Raw genomic sequence first — 26,734 nt, forward strand, 5'->3', positions numbered from 1 at the left:
CCACAAGTGTAGTGATTAGGTGAACTCTTCACTTAGACTGTACATCTAGATTATTCTAGTTAATGTTTATTCTAGAACTGTAGCTGCTGCTGAACTTTGACATTAGAGAACTAGGTAGAACATTCTAGAGTTATATGTGTTCTGTATATAAGTTCTTGAGTTTTGTGCAAGTTAGGTTATGATTAGGTTATGAGTGTTATGCTGTTTCTGTTGTCTACTACTGTTATTGAACAAAGTGTGACTAGTGTCAACTGCGATATCTGCGAACAACAATTTCATGGTGAATCTTGATTTTGCTACACACATTGTATCACATGCACAAAAGTGGGTATATCAGTGGTGTTTCTAGGAAATGCAGTATAGGAAGGCATGCAAAAAAATTAAACGCCCATACACGAGAAGCCACACCCTCTTTTCCTGCGCAGGACAACGTTTTAAAGGTGTGGTCTCAATCATTAAACATGCAAAAGCTATAGCTTTCAATCTGAAAAGCTAGTGCTGCTCACCGTTTATGAATAGCTCCCGGATAAATGGTAAGTTACAGTATAGCTTCGCACCCTGAGCCCCTTGTTATAATTATATAGATCGATACGCCACTGAGTATATGCATATATATGTATTACTGCATGCATGTACAGCAGGAAATAGCAGCCTTTTGCAGCCTATATATAATACACAAGTTATACAGTGCCTGTAACCTAGAGAGTAGAATACCACACATTTGTGAATATTTTGGTACATAAATGTGAATATCTTGACATTAAAACATTTCTAAAAATGAAACTTTTTGTAACTTTAGAGTTATTCCGAGCTCCAAACTATTAACCACTTCCCAGACTATACAGCCTGCATCAACTGTTCTTGTAAGTAAACGTTACTTTTCTTGCTAAAGTGAACTAGATTATAATTATAGGTTCTGTCTTTTCAAATTTTGTAGAATCAAAAGTGGCCAAAATATAGCTATACGCTAATTTTCCTTTCCGTTTGGCCCTAATAAAAGTGCAAGCTTAGGCTAGAATTAAAGTAATTGTGGTTTAAATTTGCTGTTTGTCAATTCTCTGATGCAAGTACACTGCAATTCACTGTACAAATGAAGCGACCTTGACTACCTTTACCTGCATGCAGTGCAAGCAACAACCACAAAAATAATATCCACGAAATGATTAAATGTTGCTCAACCACGAATTTTTTATCCCCGAAAATTACCCGCTATACGAAAAGATAAAAGTACGTTATTTTAATAACTGCTTACCTATACCGAATGATTCTCACTAAAATTTCATTTGCTATATATACCTCACCCGATTCACATACAGATTTCTGCAGCAGGTTCTCCCCACTGACCTCCTCTTTTTCATTAGTAACCCAATCCAGCCATATATACTCTAGTGAAACCCCTCCCCTTCTTTCAAACAATTACCGGAATATGCAGGAGACCCTTAATGTTTTCGGCATCCTCAAAGTACCGCATGCACTCTCTTCCTCTCTATATCGTTTGTTATAGTATGCATTTTACTGTGCTAATTCACTCCTTGTCCACGTATGCATTCGCTTTGCTAAGAATTTAGAGCTATAATAATTATGTAAACTCCCACCCTTCACAACATACCACGGTATAGTTAAGCCTCCCTCTACAGCAAGTATATAGAAGAGCACTTGCTGTTGCATGTGAGCTAATTTTGAGCGTAGAAAATCCTTCGCAACATTTCCATGGTTTCATTGAGTGTAACCATTCATGGTCATTGCAAGCTCTATGCACTTCTCAGTAATGATTGTGTACTGTACACAAGCTTGTAGATATAATCATTGTGCCCTTAGAACCATATACAAATTACACGTATGATTGCATTCCTGGTGTCGTAGTGCACACTTACCATTACGTGGTTTATACGCTTACATGTTCGTGACCAGTGACGTGCGAACATTCGGTTCTTATATGTGTGTGGATTCAATTGAATGAACAGTGTGTACTCACAATTATAATTATAGCAGCTAATAATTATAAGTGGGCTAGTATATAGTTCTCTAGAAGAGAAAATTACAGTATAGAAACTACTGAGCAAGCAAGGAGTGATAATTATAATGGAAGTTATCAGTCACGCAAATGCTGCATATGGTCTTACAAGTAAAGTTGGGGAGGTGCATGTTTACGAATCAGTGCCACAGCAACGTAGTATCCTCCCACAAGATAACAAAGAAAAAGACCTCGATCCAGCAACAGGCAAAAAAGTATCAGTCAAAGGGAAGAAAGTGCGTGTGAAGTGCTATGTCCTAGTCACCATCTTAGCTCTAGTGATAGCTGTCCTTTCTCTGATAGTTGCTTTGGTAGGAGTGAGCTTTGCTTCAGTAGAGTTGATTAACCAGCAAACTCAACTGAGCAACTCAAACCAACAGATTCAAATTCTCTTCCAAGCTGATCGAAACCTTACAGAAATACTGCAATTGCACGTGGGCACTGTAAGTCATCCAGTCAGCTCTTGCAGTGAAATACCTCAATACAAACCATCTGGAGAATACTGGATTGCAACTAACAGTACTAGCTCTCCTGTTCAAGTCTACTGTGACATGAACCCAACAAGCTGTAGCTGCAGCACTGCAGGAGGATGGATGAGGGTAGTCAACCTCGACATGACTGACTCCAACCAAAAATGCCCAGATGGATTCAGACTGGTGAACAGCACAACACCACCACTGCGTACTTGTGGCAGACCTGGACCAGCAGGATGTGTGTCTACTGCCTATCCAACTTATGGGGTGGAGTACTCTCGAGTTTGTGGGAGAGTGATTGGCTATCAAGACAAGACTCCAGATGCTTTTGATCCATATTTCGATAACAGGACACTGTCCATTGATGATGTTTACGTTGATGGTGTGAGTGTAACTCATGGACAGTCGCCTCGTCAGCATATCTGGACATTCGCTAATGCTCACGATGAAGCACATTCAAATCACTGGGTGTGTCCCTGCACAAGACCCGATCTTATCTACGCTGGAGTTGTACCTCCCTTCATCGGTCAGAACTACTTCTGTGAAACTGGAAGTCGACAAGCAGCTAGTTATATCTTTTACCCTGATGATCCACTCTGGGATGGTCATGGATGTGCAAGTGACAGTACTTGCTGTGAGTTCAACAGCCCACCATGGTTCTGCAAGCAACTTCCCCAGTCGACAAAAGATGATATCGAGTTGAGGATTTGTGGGAATGAAAACATCGAAAATGAAGACATTTTACTACAGCTAGTGGATATCTACATTCATTAAATTTTATATACGTACTTAGCAATAGTTTAGTATTTATATAATAGTGTTGGAGCCACAGCACATATAGTATTAGATTTCTAGAAATTCTCGTATTGTTAGGTCTAGTTTCATGGTACTGTTAGGTCTAGTTTTCATGGTACTGGTATTTTATGTAGCTAACAGTCGAATTATTTTACTGCAACGTTTACACTCTAGCAATTTTGTTTACGCATGCAAGCATAGCTACAGCAATTAAGTTTGTACTAAACGTTGCATCAATAATGAATGAAGTTATTAGTCATAGAAATGTTGCGTATGGTATTAACAGTAACAGAGAGGACAACTCTTATGAAACAGTCTCACCGGATGATAGCACCCTCCCACAAGATAACATAGAAGAGGAGCTCGATCCTACAACAGGCAAAGAAATGTCGGTCAAAGTGAGAGTGAATCGCTATTTTATATTGGTTCTAGTTAATTTTTTAATTTTATATGATTCAACAAATTTGTGCGGAGGTCAACAGAAATAGCTATAAATACTAATCTGAGACCTGATACTATAATAAAATACAGACAGAGAACAGTATAGTTAATAACAAAAGAGTCAGAGAGATTATAATTTAGATTTAAAAGTTTGTAGCGAAATTCCATCCAGATTGAAATTCAGGTTATTCCAGGCTGAGGTAGTACTTAGAAGATTGAAACTGGTTTGTTTTAGCAAACTGGACAGATCAATAATTGTTGGGTGTTCTGGTGTCTGTGCGGGTATTGGTGGTATACTTGCTCGAATGGTGGAGATTCAAAGAGCACATCCCCTGAAATGATCCTAATGAGTATAAAGAGTAGACATAGGCGTGACATGTTACTGCGATCAGCCAATTTGTCCATATTGCATGAGACTAGTTGTTGGATGTATGAATGCAATATTAACTGATTTACACTATCACCTCTCATGTGATCTCTGTTATGTTTGTTCTACTTACGTTTGTCATGTGCTCTTGTGCAATCTACATGTATCAGTGGAATGTTCTAGAAATTTCCATGTCCATATCTGTGTCTCCCCATGCTCTATTTTTTAGTGTCATTTCTGTTGGTCTCTGCACCACATGGTAAAAAGTCTTTATGAGTATTAAGTTGAAGCAAATCTGATCTGTGATCCTATATAGCTAGCATAGACTAGGTTACATTAATTGCCTAGGCTACTGGCTAGCTATAGAACTGTCTATCTAAGAAAGAACTCAACACTAGTAGTGATTCATAATTTGCGCTCCATGACTTTATGCAAGCTCGCAGTGCATATTTTTGAACATCTTCAATATGTTTTATTTCTTTATCTAAGTATGGGCTCATACCGGAGATGCATATTGAAGGTGGGGGCGGATAATTGTTTTATAGAGCTTTAGTGGAGTTTCTCGGCTGCTGGAAAACTGTCGAGTTTCCTGTAGAACATCCTATCAGTTTCTTAGCCTTGCAGATGGTAGCTACATGATTGGCCCAATTTAGGTCTGATGTAAGAGTGACTTCGTACTTAAATTCGTCTACTTTGAGGAGAGGACAGTTTTTGTTGATGTATAGAGGTGTGTCAGGGTTTGAGGAAGACCTTTTCTTCGAAAACGCCATGTAACAGCACTTGAGGCGTTTAGCTTTTGATAATTATCAGATATCCAAGCTGTAACATCCTCTTGCAGTTGTGAGTAGTCCCGCTGTTTTTCTGTACGATGGTAGAGAGCTGTGTCATCAGCGTATATCACAATGTGTTTACTGATCTATAGTTGTTTGGTCAATGTAAATAAGGGGCCTAGTATCATAGATAGCTACTATCTATGCTAGTATGGACCCTTGGGGCACTCCTGATATTACTGGCAGATGATTTGATTCTGCGCCATCCAGTACCACAGCTTGTGGTTAGCAATTTGAGCATGGTAAGTCTATCTTTGTAGTTCATATCCCAGTTTTGTAGTATATATTTGGTGGCCTTACGCTGGGTTTTTTCCAGGCGAGTTATGTCTTGTAGCAATTAAGTTCGGATGCCACACTTGAGAACAGTATGTGAAGTGAGATCTAACCAACGTTAGGTAGAGAATTCTTTTGGTGGGACAGGTGTAAGCGTTGAAACAGTACGTCTTATTAGATTTAGAAAATAGTATGCTTTGGAACAGATTGCATTGCAGTGGTTGGTCCATGGGAGTTTGGTTGTCAAAACAATTCCTAGATCTCTTTGTTGGTCACTGATTGAAGTTGGTGGCCATTAATAACGTAATTTGTGGTGTTTGTGCAGGCTAGTGAAATTCTGAATGTTGCACATTTGTTGTGGGTAAGAGTGAGTTTCCATTGGTTGCACCAGGTTGAGATATTGTTAAGTGCAGTTTGTAGGGTATGTTGGCTTTCAGATGAGTCCATACACTGTAGTATCTTAGTGTCATCAGCGAAAAGGTATATACTTGGGTTGTATATACTTGGGTTGGCTGTACATGTCGGTAGGTCATTCACATAGATCACAAAGTAAGTAGTAGTCTAAGTATATTCCTAGTATACACACATGATAATTATCATGTGCATTATGCAGGCAAAATCGAGGAAACTCAAAGGGTGGGAAATGATTTCATTAATAATGCTCCTTTTTGGAGGTTATGTTGTTAATAGGTATAGACCTATTGTCGGGTGAAAAATCAGCTTGTTTTGCCCATTCGTTCTCCTCTGGCAGCTGTCTGATTATACGTTCTGTCTGATAATTGATACTTTACTCTAGCACAGGCTTGCAGTAACAATAATTATATCTATAGGTTTGTCCAGTTCTTTACTGTCTGCTTGAACAGTCCTAGGACACAATTACTGGTTGCATGGAGGCATGTCAGAGTTGAGAGGGGCTTTTTTTTCAGTAGAGTTTGAGGTGGACTGCTCGAGTTGCTCTGCAGCTTTGCCTTTGGGGTAGTGCTGTTTTGCAGCAGTAGCATTGAGAAGAGAGTGTTTTTGCAACGTTAGGGGGGTGGGGCTGCTTTACGAGGAGCCCAACGCCAATTTTGTGAGTCAAGCCATTCGTCGTGCCAATGACAGTAATCTTGAACGGTCAGATACTGGTGTCTTTGAACAGAGATGCATTAAGCAGCTGTGACCAGTAGTTTTTGTAGAAGCTGTGGTGTATTAGGGATATAAACTAGTTATAACATGTGCACTCGAGAGATAATGCAATTAAAAGTGCACGGGTAAAATGCAGAGTTGAACAATCAGCAAGCCGTTTAAGTCAGTAGGGAATTTCAAATCAACGCAGCAAATTCAAATATTGAATGTTCAACTATATAAGTGAGGAATCTGAAATTCTACAAGCTTAAAAACTGAACCACTCGAAGCAACAGATTCAAATTCTTTTCCAAAGCAGATAGCAGATCGAAACATAATAGCGCAATTGGAGGGCATAAGTTATATCCAGTCAGCGCTTGCAATGAAATTTCTGTCTAAAAACACTTAACATTATTGAAATGAGTACAACAAACATAATGACATGGACAGGTAGGGCAAGCCATTATGTATATAGTCTACACAACATGCAGCTTGAACCATAACAGGAAATATTTAAGAACACCTGACCAATTTTTAGTGCTGCTGATCACATGATCTCCAGCGACTCTAAAAAGTAGTTACCTCACCATGTTTAATCCACTAAGTGTGCTTTAAGTTGTTAATGAGCGTGCACACTTAAGTGTGGTTTAAAAGCAAATTGAGATATTGAATGAAATGGATTCAAATATAGCCAGGTATATAAAACTGGTTTAACAGGTCAAGCTGTACAAATGGCAGGCTGTACACAAGGTTAGAGATCACGTGACAGCACTAAATCCTTTAGAACAGCCAAAATCGTGTACTTTAATGCTGGTGCACATGGATGGACTCTTGGTTACATAATGCACTTGCGCATGCACCATGTTAACCTCAAGTTCATCCTCCTCGCAAACAGATAAAACACTTGACTATAGGTGTTGTCTAAATAATACATAAGCAGAGAATAAGTATAAGTGCATGTTTTTTCAATATATACAGTGTACCTATGGGTGCATCAGCATTATTTCCTTTTAGAGGTACGTGTTGTAGACTTAGCCGGTCTATTGTTAGGTCTACTTTACATGTAACAGTCAAATTACTTTACTGCAACGTTTATACTCTAGCAATTTTGTTTAGAATTGCTCTATGCATGCAAGCCACAATACAGTATCAAAACAAGCTGGTCATTAAGTTTGTACAGAACGTTGCATAAATATGAATGAAGTTATTAGTCATAGAAATGTTGCGTATGGTATTAACAGTAACAGAGAGGACAACTCTTATGAAATAGTCTCACCGGATGATAGCACCCTCCCACAAGATAACGTAGAAGAGGACCTCGATCCTACAACAGGCAAAGAAATGTCAGTCAAAGTGCGATTGAATTGCTATTTTATTGTCACCATCTTAGCTCTAGTGATAGCTGTCCTTTCTCTGATAGTGGCTTCGATAGGAGTGAGTTATGAATCTCTGATCAATAACTTGAAGCAGGAAATTCAAAAAGTGAATTTTCAACTAAATCACACAAACCAACAGATTCAAACTCTATTCCAAGCTAATCAAAACATAATAGCAACACTACAATTGGGTACCATAAGTTATCCAGTCAGCTCTTGCAGTGACATCCCTCAATACAAACCATCTGGAGAGTTCTGGATTGCGACTGACAGTACTAGCTCTCCTGTTCAGGTCTACTGTGACATGAACCGAACAAGCTGTAGCTGCAACACTACAGGAGGATGGATGAGGGTATAGCCAACCTTGACATGACTGACCCCAACCAAAACTGCCCAGATGGATTCAGACTGGTGAACAGGACAACACCACCACTGCGTACTTGTGGCGGACCTGGACCAGCAGGATGTGTATCTGCTACCTATCCAACTTATGGGGTGGAGTACTCTCGAGTTTGTGGGAAAGTGATTGGCTATCAAGACAAGACTCCAGATGCGTTTTATTCGTATTTTGATAATAGAGCATTGTCTATTGATGATGTTTACGTTGATGGTGTCAGCCTAACTCATGGACTGTCACCTCGTCAGCACATTTGGACGTTTGCTAACGCAATCGATGAAGTTCACTCGGATCACTATGTATGCCCTTGCTCAAGACCTGACCTCCCCTACACTGGAATTGTACCTTCCTTTGTCGGTCAGGACTATTTCTGTGAAACTGGAAGCCGACAACTAAGTAATCTTATCTTCTATCCTGATGATCCACTCTGGGACGGTCAGGGATGTGGGGGTACCAGTACTTGCTGTGAGTTCAACAATCCACCATGGTTCTGCAAGCAACTCCCTCAGCCAACTACAGACAATATCGAGTTGAGACGTTGTGCTGATGAAAACACTGAAAATGAAGACATAGCACTGCAGCTAGTGGAGATCTACATTCGCTGATTTATATTACGTACATTTGTGACTTAGATTAACATTTAACGCAAGCCATGCCCCTTCACACAAGAATTAGGATATGTCCACAGTGTGCATATCGTATTGAGTGGTCCCAGTAGAATTTAATTACGTACTCACTCTGTCACGCCCACTCTATAGTTGGCATGGACAATTAGCTGCTCAGCCTATCAGAATACTAGTGCATGACGTTATGTGGGTATAGTTTTTATGATACGAGTGAGTTAATGATGACGTTTTACAATCTGATTGGCGGCGCCAAGATCCTAGTGCAGGGGAAAACTCCGCATGCACACTATTGCGAGACCCTCTTTGTGTGAATGCATGGGGCATGGCCTAATTGCGAGATGGTACATTCCATCATTTGATGCCACGCCTAACTAGGCAAACACTACTGCACTCACTAGTAGACTTTTGCTAGGGAGGAATTTGATACTGCTTTGCACGTAGTTTTGGGACCAACGTTTCGTATTGAGTTCACTTGTAAGTGCATGTATATAATAAACTCGTGTGTTTTCAGGGAATGAACATCTTAATCACCTTCATCCATCGTTGTTATTGGTATGCTAATAACTTATATAGATTTAGAAACTGTCACTCAGATAGAATAATTTAAAAACAATAATGTGCGTTCATCCATATAATTTCTAGGCAATAGTTAAATATAATTACCGGTATGGTATTGGCTGTAGTAGTAGTATAAAGCTCTGGCACATTCAATGGAGGGTGTGAAATGAGCACATGCAATGGAGCTTATGAATATACATAATAGGCATAATATACATAATATACATAATAGGCAGGCAGGGAAAACCACAGTGTACACAATAAACAGCTTGAGCCATAACAGGAAATACTTGAGTACACCTAGCCAACTATTAAGCCAGAGGATAAGTCCTGAGTTCAAAATATACCTATATGGTAGCAATCAACTGAAACGTTTCTCTTTTATAGCACCTTTGTGTCCACGCAAGTCACAATAATAATCTAAACAACCCAGCAATTAGAACGTTGCATCATAATGAGTCATGTATGGTATTAACAGCAAAAAAATGAAAACGTTTATGAAAAAGTATTAAATACCACCAGGTATAACACCTTCCCACAAAATAACATAGAAGAGGACCTCGATTGATCCAACAACAGGCAAAGAAATGTCAGTCAAATTAAAGTGCGAGTGAATTGTTATTAATTTTTATTGTCACCATCTTAGCCGTCTATAGTGATGGCTATCCTTTCTCTGACAGTGGCTTCGGTAGGAGTGAGTTATGAGAATCGAGTTATGAATCCCAGATCAATAACTTGAAGCAGGAACTTCAAAAAGTGAATATTCACATTGTCAAACTAATTTACCGGTTTAAACTCTATTCCAAGCTAATCGAAACATACTAGCAACCCTATATAAATGATTGAAGTTATCCTGTTAGCTCTTGCTACTGGTTTGCGACTAAAAACTAGCTCTCTTGTTCAGATCTATATACTACATGTGCATGCATGACATCGACCAAACACGCTGTAGCTGACACATCTCAACATGCATGACTGATCCCAACCAAGCCTTTCCAGATGAATTCAGACTGGTAACCAGGCCAACTGGGGTGCCACCACTGCGTGCTTGTGGCAGCCCAGGATATGTGTGCAGTGGCAGATCCAGAGGGGTTCCAGGGGTTTCATTGAACCCCCGTTTTGCTCTTTCAAGTCTCTTATTGCTGGCTAAGGTTTTTTTTGGCTGAGTGAGCATTTTTTGAGGTTGCAGTAGTACAGTCGATCACACCTACGTGGCTATTACTGTGTGGAACTAGCTCTCTAGGCCAGAAACAATTACACAAGTAGTGAAGACCTAGATGTCAGTATATCCTTTTTACTTTCAGATTATTTATTATTTTGGGACAGTGCGTGGGCGTTATCCAAAATGTTGCGCTGTTGGAACCCCCCTTTTGGATCCGCCACTGGTGTGTCTACTACCTATCCGACTTATGGGGTGGAGTACTCTCGAGTTTGTGAGAGTGATTGGCTATCAAGACAAAACTTCAGCTGCTTTTGAACCCATTATTTCTCAGGGCATTGTCTATTGATGATATTTACGTTGATGGTATGAGTGTAACTCAATCAGTTTTGGTGTTGACGCCATTTTTATCGAAATGCACGTGTTGCTTCTGACGTGCAGGAAGATTTTCAATCACTAGAATGAATAAAATAATGCAACTATAAACTCACTATGTTTGACCCACTATAGGAGCTACAAGATGTCACGTCCTCCCATCAGTGTAGCATGTTTGTGGATCAATTTCTTTTCAAACCTTATCTCCATGCATGCATGTGCATCGTGCATGGTATGCCAGACACTGGTTCTAATTTACCTAACCAAAGCTTGTGTTTTAGGCACTTTCTTTATCCTGTATATGTGATTGCACATTTCAGTCATAATCACATGCGTGTTCATCTCAGGATGTGATCATGGTCATTGTTTGTTTCTCCGCTTCATATATATAGTTCAGCTTATATGTTAGGACATAGCTATGCAATTTACAGTACACATTCAATAAGAAGCCTGTCATAGCTGCATGCATGCGCTCCTGGAAGGAAATCCTTCGAAATGCAAGCCAACAACATTTGTATAAAACATGCCAGCAATTAAATTTGCACAGTATACGTTGGATCAATAATGGAGGAAAGTATTATTAGTCACAGAAATGTTGCGTACAGTATTAACAGCAATGGAGAGGACAATGTTTATGAAACACTACCATCGCTGGGTGGCACCCTCCCACACGATCTCCCGGAAGAAGACCTTAATGCAGCAACAGGAAAAGAAGTGTCGATCAAAGTGCGAGTGCTTTGCTATACTGTTGTCACTATCTTAGCTCTAGTGATAGCTGTCTTTTCTCTGATAATGGCTTCAGTAGGAGTGATTTATGAATCCCAGATTAACAAGCAGGAGATTCAGGAATTGAATATTCAATTGAACCACACACGCCAACGGATTCAAACTCTATTCCAAGCGGATCAAAACATAATAGCAACACTAAAATTGGAGGGTATAAGTTATCCAGCCAGCTCATGCAGTGACATCCCTCAATACAAACCATCTGGAGAATACTGGATTGCTACTGACAGTACTAGCTCTCCTGTTAGGGTATACTGTGACATGGACCGAACAAGCTGTAGCTGCAACACTACAGGAGGATGGATGAGGGTAGCCAACCTCGACATGACTGACTCCAACCAAAACTGCCCAGATGGATTCAGACTGGTGTCCAGGACAACACCACCACTGCGTACTTGTGGCAGACCTGGACCAGCAGGATGTGTGTCTACTACCTATCCAACTTATGGGGTGGAGTACTCTCGAGTTTGTGGGAGAGTGATTGGCTATCAAGACAAAACTACAGATGCTTTTGATCCATATTTTGATAACAGGACATTGTCTATTGATGATGTTTACGTTGATGGTGTGAGTGTAACTCATGGACAGTCGCCTCGTCAGCATATTTGGACATTCGCTAATGCAGCCGATGAAACTCGTTCGACTAATCTGGTGTGTCCCTGTACAAGACCTGACATCCCCTACACTGGAGTTGTACCTCCCTTCATCGGTCAAGACTACTTTTGTGAAACTGGAAGCCGACAAGAAATTTCCCGAATCTTTTACTCTGATGACCCACTCTGGGATGGTCAGGGGTGTGGGAGGGCCAGTACTTGCTGTGAGTTCAACAATCCACCATGGTTCTGCAAGCAACTCCCTCAGCCGACTACAGGCGATATCGAGTTGAGACTTTGTGCCAATCTAGATGTAGACAATGAAAACACACCTCTTGAAATTATTGAGATCTATGTGCAGTAAAAATGTGCTATGCATGCATGAATGTGTGTATAAATCACTGCATGTGTCTGCAGTTCATAGTTGTCTTTATTTATTGCATGTTCTGAGCTATATACCATATAGCGCGAAATTCTCAAAGCACTTATATTTTGTGGAAGGGCCTCTAAAAGCATTTTGTTGCACAATGTTCGTGGGATGACTGCTTACCAAAAGCCACGCCTTTAATCTTTGCACGCTATAGCAGCAATTGAAGAATAATTTCGTGGACATAATTTTCGTGTAGGATTGCTAACCCACAAAATCAGCAAAAATTTGCGCTTTATACGATATACCTAAGCTGTGACTACCTTCCCCATTATAGAGAGCTTCTGTATTGCATGTTCTGAGTACCTAACATAATTAAGGTTAGGGTTAGGGTTAGGGTTATAGGCTTTACCTCGCGCATGCACAGCAGAGGTAAAGTGATTGCATAGTGTATGTGTGTCAGTTAATGGACACAAAATGAGAGCTGTTTGAGCTAACTAGGCAACACTTTCATGGACTGCTTTAAAGGCATGCATTTACATGCACTTAATAACATTAGATGCATGGGGCAACTTCCTGTGAAGTCAGTACAAATACAAGGCCAGTTATAAGGGATCAGAGGAGGTCTGACATGCGTGCACGAATCACTATAAGTTCAGTGCATTGATGTCATTGCGGTCACGTGATAATGTCCAGGCCAAATGCACTGAGCTTGTAGTGATTCGTGCACACATGTCGGACCTCCTCTGACAAGGGATTATATATGAATATGCATAATACAATTATTGTACCATAATTATTATAGCTATAAGTACTGCTATAGCTCTATCACAAGCATATTCAGTTATAACCCTGCGGCCCTCTGGCATTATGTCATCCAGTGCAATATAGGGCATGTTGCACTCGTGCTGGGCAATAACTAATACATAGTCATCGGTATAAGGAGATGTTCAAACATGCAGTGGTATGAATGTTGGCACGGTGAGGGGCGGCTCCACAGTTTACAAACCCCCTCCTCTTTCCCCTCGAGGAAATGGGGGGATATTACTACATCATTGGAATGTTAACTGCTAATGAGACAGCTTTATAGATTCATGATCATTATTTTAATAATTACAGGATTGTATTCGTTTTGCCGCTGTGCGATGAAGCTCAACGCACCACATGCATTTGGTTCGTATTTCAATAGCAGAGCATAAATATTGATAATGTTTATGTTGATGGTGTGAGTTTAACCCATAGACAGTCCCCTCGTCAGCACATCTGGACATGAATTTTGTTTGTGTGCAAACAATAAACTTCTATCAAATTTTGTCAGTTTTATACATATATATCCCTGCACAAACATGGCCTCAACTACAAATGTATACTATAAAGTACATTGAGCTGCATGTACTTCCTTTTGTCAGTCAATACCACTCAGTCTGTTATTACCCGAGGTGCGTAGTAGTCGCAGTATAGTAGTCGTCTTAGTTATTTGAGTTTGATAAAAGATAATATGACAGGGAGTGTGATAAATATAGTGTGTATCGAAATGCACACGAGGTCATCGACCAAATCCAAGTCAAAAAACAACAAATGAGGAAAAAGGAGAGCCTAAGATTGCTTTTTGCATTTCTATACAATAGCGGTGATTTATACATCAGTTTTAGTGCTTGTAGTTTTAGTGGTGTTATCTGCGGTAGCAATCATTCTTGTTTCTAAATACAAAGATGATTCCACTGCAAGTTCAGTAATGCTACAGAGAAACACTACTCAAGAGTTCCAAGCTCTTCAGATACAGATGAACGATGTGCAGCGTTTCAAGACTATATCAATTTCCAGTGCATGAAGACTCATGACTCAACTTCATCAAACTTTCCAGAATAAAGTTTTTTTATTACACACAAGAAACTCAGAAACTTTTTGATGATCTCCACACACAGCTGAATAATTCAAATTCCAGATTCAAGCTCTTCATTCTCAAACAGACCAGGAAGTTCAAACTCTTTAACTCGAACCATGCAAGATCTCCAGTCCCAGTACATGATTTATTGTCCACCACCACTCAGGCTATTCTTACACGAATAAACTCTTCAACAAATGTGGAAATTTATGAGCTTCAATCAGAATCGAAGCATTTAACTTAACCATGCGGATTGCCCTGGCTCTAAGGGTTGGTAGATTATGCTGGTATACTTTTAAGCATAATAATATTATAGGCACATTGTTTAGGTGAGAATTATGCTGGCATAATTATATTATGGGCGCTTTTATAAAAATTACGAGAAGAATAATTACCCTCCGGAAGAGATACCTCGGGTCCCTGTGATTCTAGGCATACCAATAATTTCTCGCTTGTTCCTGTTACACATTGGCTTACAAACACTCCTTTTTTCCGACGCCATGCGCATGCAAGCGAGGTTATTATACGATACGATACGATGTGTTTGTGTGTAGAGGTCTTCTAAAAATGCTTCATTCTCAAGACTATAGGCATGCAGGTTTTGGCCCGAACTACAGGTCAGTTGAGTTAGTAGTATAAACATCTGTAGGCCTGATGATGGGTGACTGAGGAAGATGTTCTTAATTGAAATTTATATGCATTAGCTTTCTATTTACCATTCACTTTTGCTCTATTTACCATTCATTTTTATTCATTGTAAATGTATGGTGTATGTAGATCTATAATGATGATGTCTCTCCCAGCTAGAGTCTGAATGATATGTGTCAGTGTGCATCGTATACAGTATTGATTTACAATGTTTGAGGTACTGAAACAGTATCTATTAACAATAAAGTATTATGTGCATGTAAATCTACACATTTCAGGAAAATTGTATGGGCAAACACTAGCTATGAATCACCGATCTCTCGTAGGGTAGCCAGACTGTTCATTTATCGGCTACAATAATAATCATTATAAGGATCAGTAATAATTTTGAGAGAAAAAATACGACATGGAATGTGAGAACAGTGTGTATCGAAATGCGAATGAGGTCATCGACCGAATCCAAGTTAAGAAGAAGAATCCAAGAGCCAGTAATGAGAACAAAGAAGAGCCTAAGATTGCTTTTTTCGTTTCTACACTAGCGGTAATTTATACATCAGTTTTGGTGTTTGTAGTTTCAGTGGTGTTATCTGTTGTAGCCATCATTCTTGTTTCCAAATACAAAGATGATTCCATTGCAAGTTCAGTAATGCTACAGAGAAACACTACTCAAGAGTTCCAAGCTCTTCAGATACAGTTTGAAGATCTCCAGACACAGCTGAATAATTCAAATTCCCAAATTCAAGCTCTTCAATCCCAGCTATTAAAATACAAAGATGATTCCATTGCAAGTTCAGTAATGCTACAGAGAAACACTACTCAAGAGTTCCAAGCTCTTCAGATACAGTTTGAAGATCTCCAGACACAGCTGAATAATTCAAATTCCCAAATTCAAGCTCTTCAATCCCAGATATTTCGAACTGATAAACAGGTTGGGATTCTTCAATCTGTATTAACAGACTCTAACGAAGACATCCAGTCCCAGTTAAATGAGTCCATTGTTTCCTATCAGTTACAGCTAAACAATTCCAATCTTGAAATACATGATTTACTGTCCGATACCACTCAGGCTATTCTTACGCAAATAAACTCTTCAAACGTGGAAATACAAGAGCTTCAATCAGAGATCGAAATATTAACACGACCGTGCCCTGGCTCAGATGCTAGTCAGCCTGCTTCTTCTTGTCAGCAGGTTTTGAACTGCAAACCTGATGCTCCTAGTGATCACTATTTCATAATTTCAGAAAATAGTGCTGTAGAATCTCGCTACTGCAACATGAACAGAGTCTGTGGAGGAGTTGACGGGGGATGGATGAGAGTGGTACAGCTGGATACGAGGGAGTCAGGTAGTTTGTGTCCAGTTGGACTCGTTGGAGTGCTGGAATCTAATAAGAATCTCTGTAGATCGAGCAGTTCAATTGGATGCTCTCAGGTGTTCTTCGAGACAAATAATGTGTCGTATGACCAGGTGTGTGGAAAGATAATTGCATACCAGTTTGGCAGCACAGATTCATTCGGTTTGAACGGGTCTCCAATTGATTCAATCGATGAAATGTATCTGGACGGTATTAGCCTGACATATGGTTCAAACCCTCGAAAGCATATCTGGTCATTTGCAGCTGCTCTCGATGAAGTATCTACCATGAATAGTAATAGTTGCCCCTGTATACATATCAAAAATGCAGCTGATGCTACACCTCCTCCCGATTTTGTTGGAAGTGACTATTTCTGTGATACAGGTAGTACAGATAGATTCACCAACGGCATCGTCTATGGCGATGATCCACTATGGGATGGTGCTGGTTGTGGACCTGCCAACACTTGCTGCTCTCTCAACAATCCTCCGTGGTTCTTCAAGCAAATACAGTCTCCTACGACTAGCAACATCGAGATGAGGGTGTGCCATAATGAGGGTCGAGTCAACGAAGACATACTTATTGAACAGATTGAAATATTTATACGTTAATTGGAGAACTGGAGGTAGAATTGTCTCAATGATAGATCGTATCTACAACTTTTCTATGCTAAAATTCCTGATAAATTATTTTTTTTACCCATTATTCTATTCTTGAATTCTTGAAAAATGTGCCTATTATTTGCATTCGCTTTAAAAAAAGGTTTATAGACAAAATTAAGATGCAGACATGAACACAGCACACAACTGACACAATTCAAGATTCTCAGTGTTATTTTGCTAACTTGAACTGATCCATAATTTTCACCTTCAGCCATTTTTTACCAGAGAAAGTTGTTATTGAAAACTTAATGTAATGATCTTTACTAAAAATGGACTGATTGTCATTAGCAAAACTTAATGTAATGATCTTTAACAAAAATGAACCAATTTTTTGATATAAATTGCGTATTTTCAACTATAATAAGGTGTTAATGATTTGGAAAAGTATTGTAGTACATGCTAGCTAAACAATCCAGCGTCTGGTCACTATTGCAACAATTCCATGGCACTGCATGAGGAATGTAGTCACGTGCAAGATATTTGTATTAACCAAATTTACATTTTCATTCACAGCTAGCTAGCTAGGTTGGATCTGAGCTCCTTATAACAGAGTTCCTTCGCAGCCAGGTATGGTTCAACACTAAAATTACCCTTGCTATATTTTTGTAGAGTCAATAATCCTTCTTTTCACGTTCATTTTATGCTATAATAGGAAAATATACGGGGTGTTACCACCCACTGTCTACATAGACAAATCTGATTGGCACTGCCAACATTCTGGCAGGGTCCACGGAATTGCTGCAATATAGTGACCAGACGTTCCCTCCCTCCCACGTTTGCTCGCGAGACTATAATATCCACGGTACAGGTAACTTGTACTATGAACACGTGTTGATTAGAAGCAATTAGAAGCTGTTATCCAACCCATTTACAACTGAGTAGTAGTAAATACTCTTTGATCCCTGACTGCATGCACTGTGCACATTTTGTGTGCGTGTGCTTGCACTTGACAAATCACATTTACAACTTCAAACAACCCAGTTCCAATGTAGTTCGGTAGTTTTAGTGAATCTGATTGGATACTGAAGAATTCATCTTCACAATGTGATCCAAGTGTGTCACAGTAGTGTTCTATAAAAGAGAAGGGTGGAGGATGGGCTTTAGGCTGACCACAGCCAATGTACCCTAGGGTACATGGGATTTGTACCCTAGAGTATCCTGAGAGTTTCAATGGATATTCCTTAGTGTCAGAGAACATCATTATGTATGATGAATGATACTGTTAGTACTAGCAACTGCATGTACGTAAATAGTCTGTGAACAAGTTTCAAAAGTTTTAGCTTCACTGTACCTATTACCTGCATGCATGGCTACGAACATGTATAAGTACCTAAACTATAGATAGATATGAAACAGACATGCATCCATGCCCAGGCCATGCATAGCACCAGGAACGTACATGTGTCCTCGTTGTTGTATACATTCACATCAGAATCCATTCGCTCGAACTCTGCAACAATGTTTACCATTCACTAATTGAAAGCATCCATGCAGGAGGGAGGGAGCAGCTCATTCAGCCAAAAACCTAGGTTTTCTATAGCAGTGCCAAAGTTTTACATGTAAAGGCTAAATAACTTACCGTTTTTGCATATAGAACACAACGCTCCCTGCCGACAAGAATGTCTGAATAATCCTTAGAACTATATACCTAATACTATAACACTCTGTATAAGAAATTAAGAGCTGAAAGAAACCTGTAAGCAACCCATTTAGAGCTAAAATGCTAAGCAGATTCAGCAGTCCTAGTTCTATAACTAGGACTATAACTAGGACCGCTGAATCAGTTGGCTTGGCAAATTATGTTCGCATAATTTTTGGAATAGGGAAACTTCTAGCAACTGGCATAATTGAGAATAGATCTAACAGGGCACTAAATTAGCATGATTTGACCCTCAGAGTCTGGTAGACCTAATTTCACATCTTTTAATGCCAGTAGATAGACATCTTAGTCTATTACTGTGTAGCACCAGGAGCTCCTGATAGCATTAGCCACTAAGCAGGCATGGAGGAGTATTTTCTCTTGCGGCACTAGAGGATTACCGTATACAGTAGACTCTCGCTATTCCGGCTCCCTGAAGTACGGCCACCTCGATATACCGGCCGTTTGGCTTGGCACGGAATGCTAGCTATATGTTTACTACACAAAACTCACCCTGAAGTACGGCTACTCGATCGCTATTCCGGTTACCGGCCAGTGCTGGCTGCCCCAAACAAGGTTTTCAATGTGATGTTTTGGGTGTGGTTTAGCAAATAAAATTGAATTACACTTAAATAGAGAACAAATTGATTCATTATCCTACATTATCCTCGAGACAAGAACCGCAAAAGTAGTCATTAGATTCGAGGTAAGGTCGTTTTTAAGCCGCGGCTATTTCCTGGCTGACTTTTTGAGAATAGTCAAAAAGAATAATAGGCAAAATAAAAATAATATTTGTCCTAGTCCTTTAATAGGTTACCCGTGTGTGTGTGTCTGTCTGTCAATTCCAGCTGTAACTGTTAATAGTTGCAATGCAACAAACTTCTATTTAGAACTCTATTAGAATTAGAATTGTTGCCGTGATGGGGTGCACACGAAAATTACCCGCTATATATACGGTACAGAGCCACATCTCAGTAAACTGTCGATATAATTTATGATAACACTTATAATTCGCAAACTAAATACCCACCCCTAACAACTACGTTATCATGACAGTATTACAATCATATTGATAGAAACTAACAGGCTATACTTAGTGGACAAATAGGGCAAGGGTATGTATGAAGATGAACTGATCGTTTTATATTAATTTTATTGAGTCTTCAGTGTTTTTACTGAACAAAGATCTCAACAATTTCAAGAGGCGTGTCTTCATCGCTTGTGTGTTGATTGCCACAAATCCTCAGCTCGATATCGTTTGTAGTCGGATGAGGAAGTTGCTTGCAGAACCACGGTGGATTGTTAAACTGACAGCAAGTACTGTTACTCCCACATCCCTGACCATCCCAGACAGGATCATCAGAGTAGAAGATAAAACTGTATGCTTGTCGACTTCCAGTTTCACAGAAGTAGTTTTGACCAATGAAGGGAGGTACAACTCCAGTGTAGTTGCGGTCAGGTCTTGTGCAGGGACATACAGAATGATCAGATTTAGTTTCATCGTTTGCATTAGCAAATGTCCAGATGTGCTGATGAGGCGACTGTCCATGGGTTAGGCTCACACTATCAACGTAAACATCATCAATAGTTACAGTTGTGTTGACAAAGTACGGTGCAAAAGCATCTGGAGACTTGTCTTGATAGCCAATCACTCTCCCACAAACTCGAGAGTACTCCACCCCATAAGTTGGATAGGTAGTAGACACACATCCTGCTGGTCCAGGTCTGCCACAAGTACGCGTTGGTGGTGTTGTCCTGTTCACCAGTCTGAATCCATCTGGGCAGTTTTGGTTGGAGTCAATCATGTCAAGGTTGGCTACCCTCATCCATCCTCCTGTAGTGTTGCAGCTACAGCTTGTTCGGTCCATGTCACAGTAGACCTGAACCGGAGAGCTAGTACTGTTGGTTGCAATCCAGTATTCTCCAGATGGTTGGTATTGAGGGATGTCACTGCACGAGCTGACTGGATAACTTAATGTACCCAATCGTAGTGTTGGTATTATGTTTTGGAATATAACTTGAATCTGTTGGTTCAAGTGGTTCAGTTGAGCCTGAAACATTCGGTTTGAGTTGTTTAGTTTAGTATGCAAATCAGTTATCAGAATTTTGCACTGCTCATTTGATAATTGAATTCGATTAATCTGGGATTCCACTCCCTGGCTGGAACTGCTCAGTTGACCTTGCTGGTTGTTCAACTCTATTGGAACATAGCTCACTCCTACCAAAGCCACTATCAGAGAAAGGACAGCCATCACTAGAGCTATGATGGTGACAACAGCATAGCATTTCCTTCGTACTTTCTTCTCTTTGACCGATACATCTCTGCCTGCTGCTAGGTCGAGGTCTTCTTCCTTGTTATCTGGTGGGAGAGTGCTATCTACCACTACTGAATTGTAAGTATTCTCCTCTTCTCTGCTGTGAAGATTATACGCAGCATTACAGACCACATCTTTGTCCATTATGCATGCATTGATACACTCTTTCAGGTTGGATTGACTTTTGGATTGAAAATTACTTGAACATATATATACACATGCATGCAGCTGCTGGTTTGATGATTAACAGACACTGCATGCATATGTTTATTATATGATTATAGTCTCTTATTCTTATAATTATAAGGTCCCAAAGCTTTCGTGGCGACTTGAATTTTTTGCACGCGGTAACAAAGAGTTAAACATCTAACCCACGTAATGAAAAGCGTACATGTATACAGTAGACTCTCATTAATCCGGGCATCCTTGGGACAGTGCAACTTGGCCGAGGTGGCCGCATTTAAAAAAAATAACGCGGCTAAAAACTCGTCAGAGTGGCCGTATTTCAGTTTCAGGGCAGTTTTTTGCTTTAACCGTCTAGCTAGCAATCTGTGCCAATTATAAACCGAATGTCTGGTATATCGACGTGGCCGTACTTCAGAGAGCCGGAATAGTGAGAGTATAATTATAAGTTAACATGTTTTTGTGCCAACACAAAAGTATATATACTGCATGGCTATACTGGTACCTATGGTCCAATCGTCAAATGACGGCGCTATTTCCGGCTCATGAATTCTTTTCCTTTGGCTCTCCTGAGACTACAGCCCCAGTCACTCGTATCCTTCTCAACACATTGACACATAATATACATTAACATGTGGTTGCCTTGTATTGCCTGTCCCGTCTGGGAAATGTCGACCATCATATTTTGTCACTTGACACATAACCAGGTACGCCTCCCTCTACAATCTGTACCGGTATCTGTTTTTCCAGCTACATGCATGTATAAGTCTATCTATCACACCTACTATATATGTCTATATATGTCTATGCACAGCAGTCTTACAGTTGGGTAATGCTATGGGTGGGTGTCTTGCACTTGCACACCCTCAGATGCTGGGTTGCTTAGCCCACTCCTTCCACGCACACGTTACGTTCGCGTAACCGTTATAAAAGCAAAAAAAAACTCGACCTGGGATCGAGGCTGACGTAATTGTCTGCCTGCCTTCTTCCACGCACCCACGCACACATATATAGCATATAATATGTCTCACTCTGGCTGTCAGGCGTATATAAAACACTAACTATAAAGTGTCCGCTAAGACGTCTGGAATATAGTAAACGATTAGATGTCTGCTGAGTCTTGTTCTGTAAATAGACATTAACTATAAAGTGTCCACTTAAAACATCTGGAATATAGTAAACGATCAGATGTCTGCTGAGTTTTGTTCTGTAAACAGACACTAACTATAAAGTGTCCTAAAACATCTGGAATATAGTAAACGATCAGATGTCTGCTGAGTTTTGTTCTGTAAACAGACACTAACTATAAAGTGTCCTAAAACATCTGGAATATAGTAAACGATCAGATGTCTGCTGAGTCTTGTTCTGTAAACATGCAGACACAAGGAATAAGAGAGTTCATTGAATGCTTGTATTATATATGTACTGTGCAGTATTATTTTATCTGAACTCTGCCATAAATAATTTATTATGTCAGATAGTGCCGGCATGGCGATGTGGAAGAGGGAAAGTAATGGAGGCAAAGAAGGAAATCCAGAGTGTGTTAGATTCTTCTTGCAACCATATGCATGCGAAAGAGTATAATAGCTAGACAGGCTAGACTATTGCTAGTTCAGAGATTGACTGCCAATAAATAATTATTTTTACAAAGATTCAGCCTTAGTGTGCATGTCAGTATTTATCTGAACTGTGCCATAAATAATTCATTACGTCAGATAGTGGTGATGTGGAAGGGGGAAAGTAATGCATGGAGGCAGTACATGTTATATGCTTTAAGGAGGAAATCCAGAGTGATCTACAATAGAATTAGCCTTCAAAACTCAAGCTGTGACTGACATGTCAATCACTCTTTAAGTCCAGAACACATGTTATTACCAAGGGCGTATAAAAGAAAAGAGGGCATGCAACTCGACTATCAGTACACGTAGCTAGCCTCGACCCCAGGCCGATTTGTCAGAGTGCATGGGGACTTAAGAATTGCAGAAATGCTGATCATTACAAACCAAGCTGAGTCTTGTTCTGTAAACAGACACAAGCAACATTGAACACTTGTATTATATATACGTAGTTGACAATCGATAAATAAAGCTATGCATGCATGCATCCAATTATGCAGTGTTTGTGACTGATGATATATACAATCATTTTTCTGATATCACATGCATTTGCACGTACATCAGTCATGCTTCAGCCTAATACTGTGCCAGTATTTATCTGAACTGTGCCATAAATAATTTATTATGTCAGATAGTGGTGATATGGAAGGGGGAAAGTAATGGAGGCAGTATATTATACATATTATTGCTTTAAGGAGGAAATTCGGAGTGATCTACAATTGAATTAGCCTCCAAAACTCATGTCAATCACTCTTTAAGTTCAGAATACATGTTACTACATAATCATGTTATTTATACGTATATAGCTTATAAGCTATTACGTAACTATAAGTTATTGCAAAACCAATACTATACCAGCTAATCTCCCTTTATTAGTTTACTGTTCACCTAGGATTATTTCCATGTTGGTTCATCGAGCAACAGGACATCATTTTGAAACCAAATACAGTAAGACAGTTACATGCAGACGATTCAAAGAGCCACTGTTAAATATGATATAATTATGTGCATAGATATTGTGATTCTTTTGGGGCGAAAGTGATTCGTTTTTGTCCAAACTGTTTATTTACACAATTTGCAGCCATTATTATAGCCTCACTGGACACCCCCCCCCCCCCCCCATGCATACGTGCGTTCTCACTCAATAAAAGCTAAAACAGTGGCAGGTAGGTTTCATTCATTGCACTTTTTGAATGCATGCAGAACAATTCAAACCACGAGAAAATACGTATAATGATGTGTTTCAAATCGAACAAACATCGGTCGATAGGAATCGAAGGTACGAATTGACCGCTGTGCAACCACGAAAAAGGAATCATGTTCTATATGTTGTTGTATTGGTATTGTTTTCGTAGTTTCAATTTTAGCTCTGATAGTTGCTACAGTTTCTATAACTCTTGGATTCTTCCCTGAATTGCTGAGTGGAACTGGCTCTACTCAAATCCAGGTCACTCTACCCAGTTGCCCAGGCTCAAGCTCAGCTGTTTCCTGTCAGCAGGCTCTAAATTGCAATGCTTCATCTCCAAGTGGAATGTACTGGATATCCACAATTGATGGCGATGCTTAGCCTCGATCCCAGGCCGAGTTTTCGCTTTTATAACGGTTAGGCGAACAACTAGGCCTGGTACTAGTTGTCTGCGCATGCGTCAAATTTTCATTGTATTTGTGGTCGGCAAAAATATTTAATAAATCAATAATCGAAATTTGTACACAGAAAATGCACAGAGTGAGTACACACAAAATATGCACATAGGGAGCTGCTTCACAAGGGCCTGGGGAGTTGCCAGTTGTGCTGCAGCACGATTACAGTGACCCAGGGCAACTTCAAGATGATTGACAATTACGTTTCAACGATTTAGCAGGCTGCTGGACTTCTCTGATTCTAGGCCCCAACTCGTAGCTCAGTTAAACTTTGCTTGAGAAAACGTAGATTCTCTTGATGCCTCTGAGCTACCCAGCAACGCTCGAACGAGCAGGTCATACTCCAGTCCTGTAAGTATAGGACAATATTAAAGAAACTAAACACGGTTAAACCCTTACCTTAAACTGTCCAGTCTCGTCCAGCACTGTTGGGATAGCTGGATATTAGCCATTGCTCCTGTACAGAGAAGTAGACATTCTAAATACGTGTAGATCTATATTAAATTTCTCGTATTTTAAACAGGTTATAGCGTCATTGTCGACGAGCTGATGATGGCAGCACCAAGTTCTCTAACTCACACTCTTCACTTGATCCACCATATTAATGATGAAACTATAGTCTACCTAGATCTTGCCAAACATGATGATAGCACAGGGCCCACACAAAAATGTCTGACCTTAACAAGCTTGACAAAGCTTTATACCTCTTCCCTTGTTGTTCAGTCTTCAGAATAATGTTTTCTAAGCTTCAGAGAAGAGAGAAGCTTCAGCTAAGAGCCATTCCAATAATGATAAAACGGGAACTGACTTCTAGTACACGATAGTACACGAATATAAATGTCACAAAAGTGAACGAGAATATCCATTAGTCAGAATCTGACTAACGATTGACGCATGCGCAGACAACTAGTACCAGGCCTAGTTGTTTGCCTAACCGTTATAAAAGCGAAAACTCGGCCTGGGATCGAGGCTAGGCGATGCTATGCTTAGTTACTGCAACATGAATCGAGCCTGTGGAGGGTTTGACGGTGCATGGGTGGATGCGAGTGGCTATGCTTGACATGAGAGACAGAAGTAGTCAATACCCTCAAGGATTAGAGAGAGTACATCCTGGACGGAAACTTTGTGTAGAAGCATTGATATTGGTTGCTCCACAAGTTTTCTTCAATAATTATGTCACATATGATCAGGTGTGCGGAAAAATAATTGCTTATCAAGTAGGTAGTACAGATTCATTTGGATAGTTACTGCTAAACATTCAGCAAAACGAAACCTATGTTGATGGTGTTAGCCTTACTCACAGTACAAGCCCTCGGAATCACATCTGGTCTTTTGTCGCTGCCCTCGATGAAGTAAGCAGCAGTAATCCTACCTCCAACTGCCCTTGTACCAACATAGACTATATATCAAGTGCTATACCTCCTCCCGATTTTGTTGAAAATTACTATTCAGTTCTGTGATACACTAACGGCATCTTCTATGGAGATTGGAGATGATCCACTATGGGATGGCGCTGGCTGTGGACCTGCCAACACTTGCTGCTCCCTCAACAATCCTCCGTGGTTCTTCAAGCAGCTGAGTCTCCTACGACTAGTGACATGGAGATGAGGGTGTGTGCTGACAGGTTCGAGTCAACGAAGACACTTATTGAGATATAATTATACGTTAGAAATTGAATCTATGTTTGTGCGCATGTTTAACGTATTTACTGTGTTCTGTTAATGATCTTTACCAATAATTATTATTGAATGATGGGCATCAAATAAAAAATATAACTAGCCAATTTTCAAGATGTCAACGGTGGATATTCCTGAAGGCCTTGAAGAGCTCTTTCAACAGTCACTGTTCGATCATGTCTTACATTACGCGTTGCTAGTGGGAGCCATCTTCCAACTCATCTGCATCGCGGCTATTGTGGTACTCCCCTCAAAAGAAGATGACAATGAATCGCCCATTGACCAGGCCCAAGATGAGAGGACACAAGACAAAGCAACAACAGAGGACCAGGCTCAAGTGGTGAAAGGCACTCCAGGAGGTATCTCCAAGAAGGCAGCTGCCAAGAAAGCCAGAAAGAGAAAATAACTCTTAAAAAGTGAGGTTGGTATGTTGTTGACTGCTCATTTCACTCTTGACCTGTTCGTACAGAGAAGTACTAGGACTAGATTTGGTGGATTGCGTACATTTAACCATGTTTCTAGAAGTGTACATTGTATTAATATGTATTATAATACAAGACCCACCCTCTATTGGATTAACGTG

The 26,734-nt window shown here is 40.0% G+C and overlaps 5 protein-coding genes and 1 long non-coding RNA gene across 6 annotated transcripts; 4 read left to right on the top strand and 2 right to left on the bottom strand.

The window, feature by feature from the left end:
• Positions 1-854: 854 nt before the first annotated feature.
• Positions 855-4,061, top strand: LOC135346471 (uncharacterized). The gene has a single exon (XM_064544096.1). The coding sequence runs from the start codon at positions 2,083-2,085 to the stop codon at positions 3,259-3,261; it is 1,179 nt and encodes a 392-aa protein (XP_064400166.1). The 5' UTR covers positions 855-2,082; the 3' UTR covers positions 3,262-4,061.
• A 3,125-nt stretch (positions 4,062-7,186) lies between these two features.
• LOC135347144 (uncharacterized) lies at positions 7,187-9,038 on the top strand. Its single transcript, XM_064545035.1, has one exon. It carries the CDS (start codon positions 8,016-8,018, stop codon positions 8,673-8,675), a length of 660 nt encoding a protein of 219 aa, XP_064401105.1. The 5' UTR covers positions 7,187-8,015; the 3' UTR covers positions 8,676-9,038.
• Positions 9,039-11,252: 2,214 nt separating this feature from the next.
• On the top strand, positions 11,253-12,590 carry LOC135347143 (uncharacterized). Its single transcript, XM_064545034.1, has one exon. The coding sequence runs from the start codon at positions 11,353-11,355 to the stop codon at positions 12,529-12,531; it is 1,179 nt and encodes a 392-aa protein (XP_064401104.1). The 5' UTR covers positions 11,253-11,352; the 3' UTR covers positions 12,532-12,590.
• A 127-nt stretch (positions 12,591-12,717) lies between these two features.
• Positions 12,718-18,931, top strand: LOC135347140 (uncharacterized). The gene has a single exon (XM_064545032.1). It carries the CDS (start codon positions 15,474-15,476, stop codon positions 17,028-17,030), a length of 1,557 nt encoding a protein of 518 aa, XP_064401102.1. The 5' UTR covers positions 12,718-15,473; the 3' UTR covers positions 17,031-18,931.
• A 940-nt stretch (positions 18,932-19,871) lies between these two features.
• Positions 19,872-21,391, bottom strand: LOC135347142 (uncharacterized). The gene has a single exon (XM_064545033.1). It carries the CDS (start codon positions 21,177-21,179, stop codon positions 19,893-19,895), a length of 1,287 nt encoding a protein of 428 aa, XP_064401103.1. The 5' UTR covers positions 21,180-21,391; the 3' UTR covers positions 19,872-19,892.
• Positions 21,392-24,402: 3,011 nt separating this feature from the next.
• LOC135346474 (uncharacterized) lies at positions 24,403-25,424 on the bottom strand. The gene is made up of 3 exons (XR_010398041.1): positions 25,153-25,424; positions 24,875-24,932; positions 24,403-24,824 (listed from the first exon to the last, which is right to left on the bottom strand). It is a non-coding gene; the product is annotated as an uncharacterized LOC135346474 (long non-coding RNA).
• Positions 25,425-26,734: the final 1,310 nt, after the last annotated feature.

Source organism: Halichondria panicea, chromosome 13, assembly GCF_963675165.1.
Source record: "Halichondria panicea chromosome 13, odHalPani1.1, whole genome shotgun sequence".
Taxonomy (NCBI): Eukaryota; Metazoa; Porifera; class Demospongiae; order Suberitida; family Halichondriidae; genus Halichondria; species Halichondria panicea.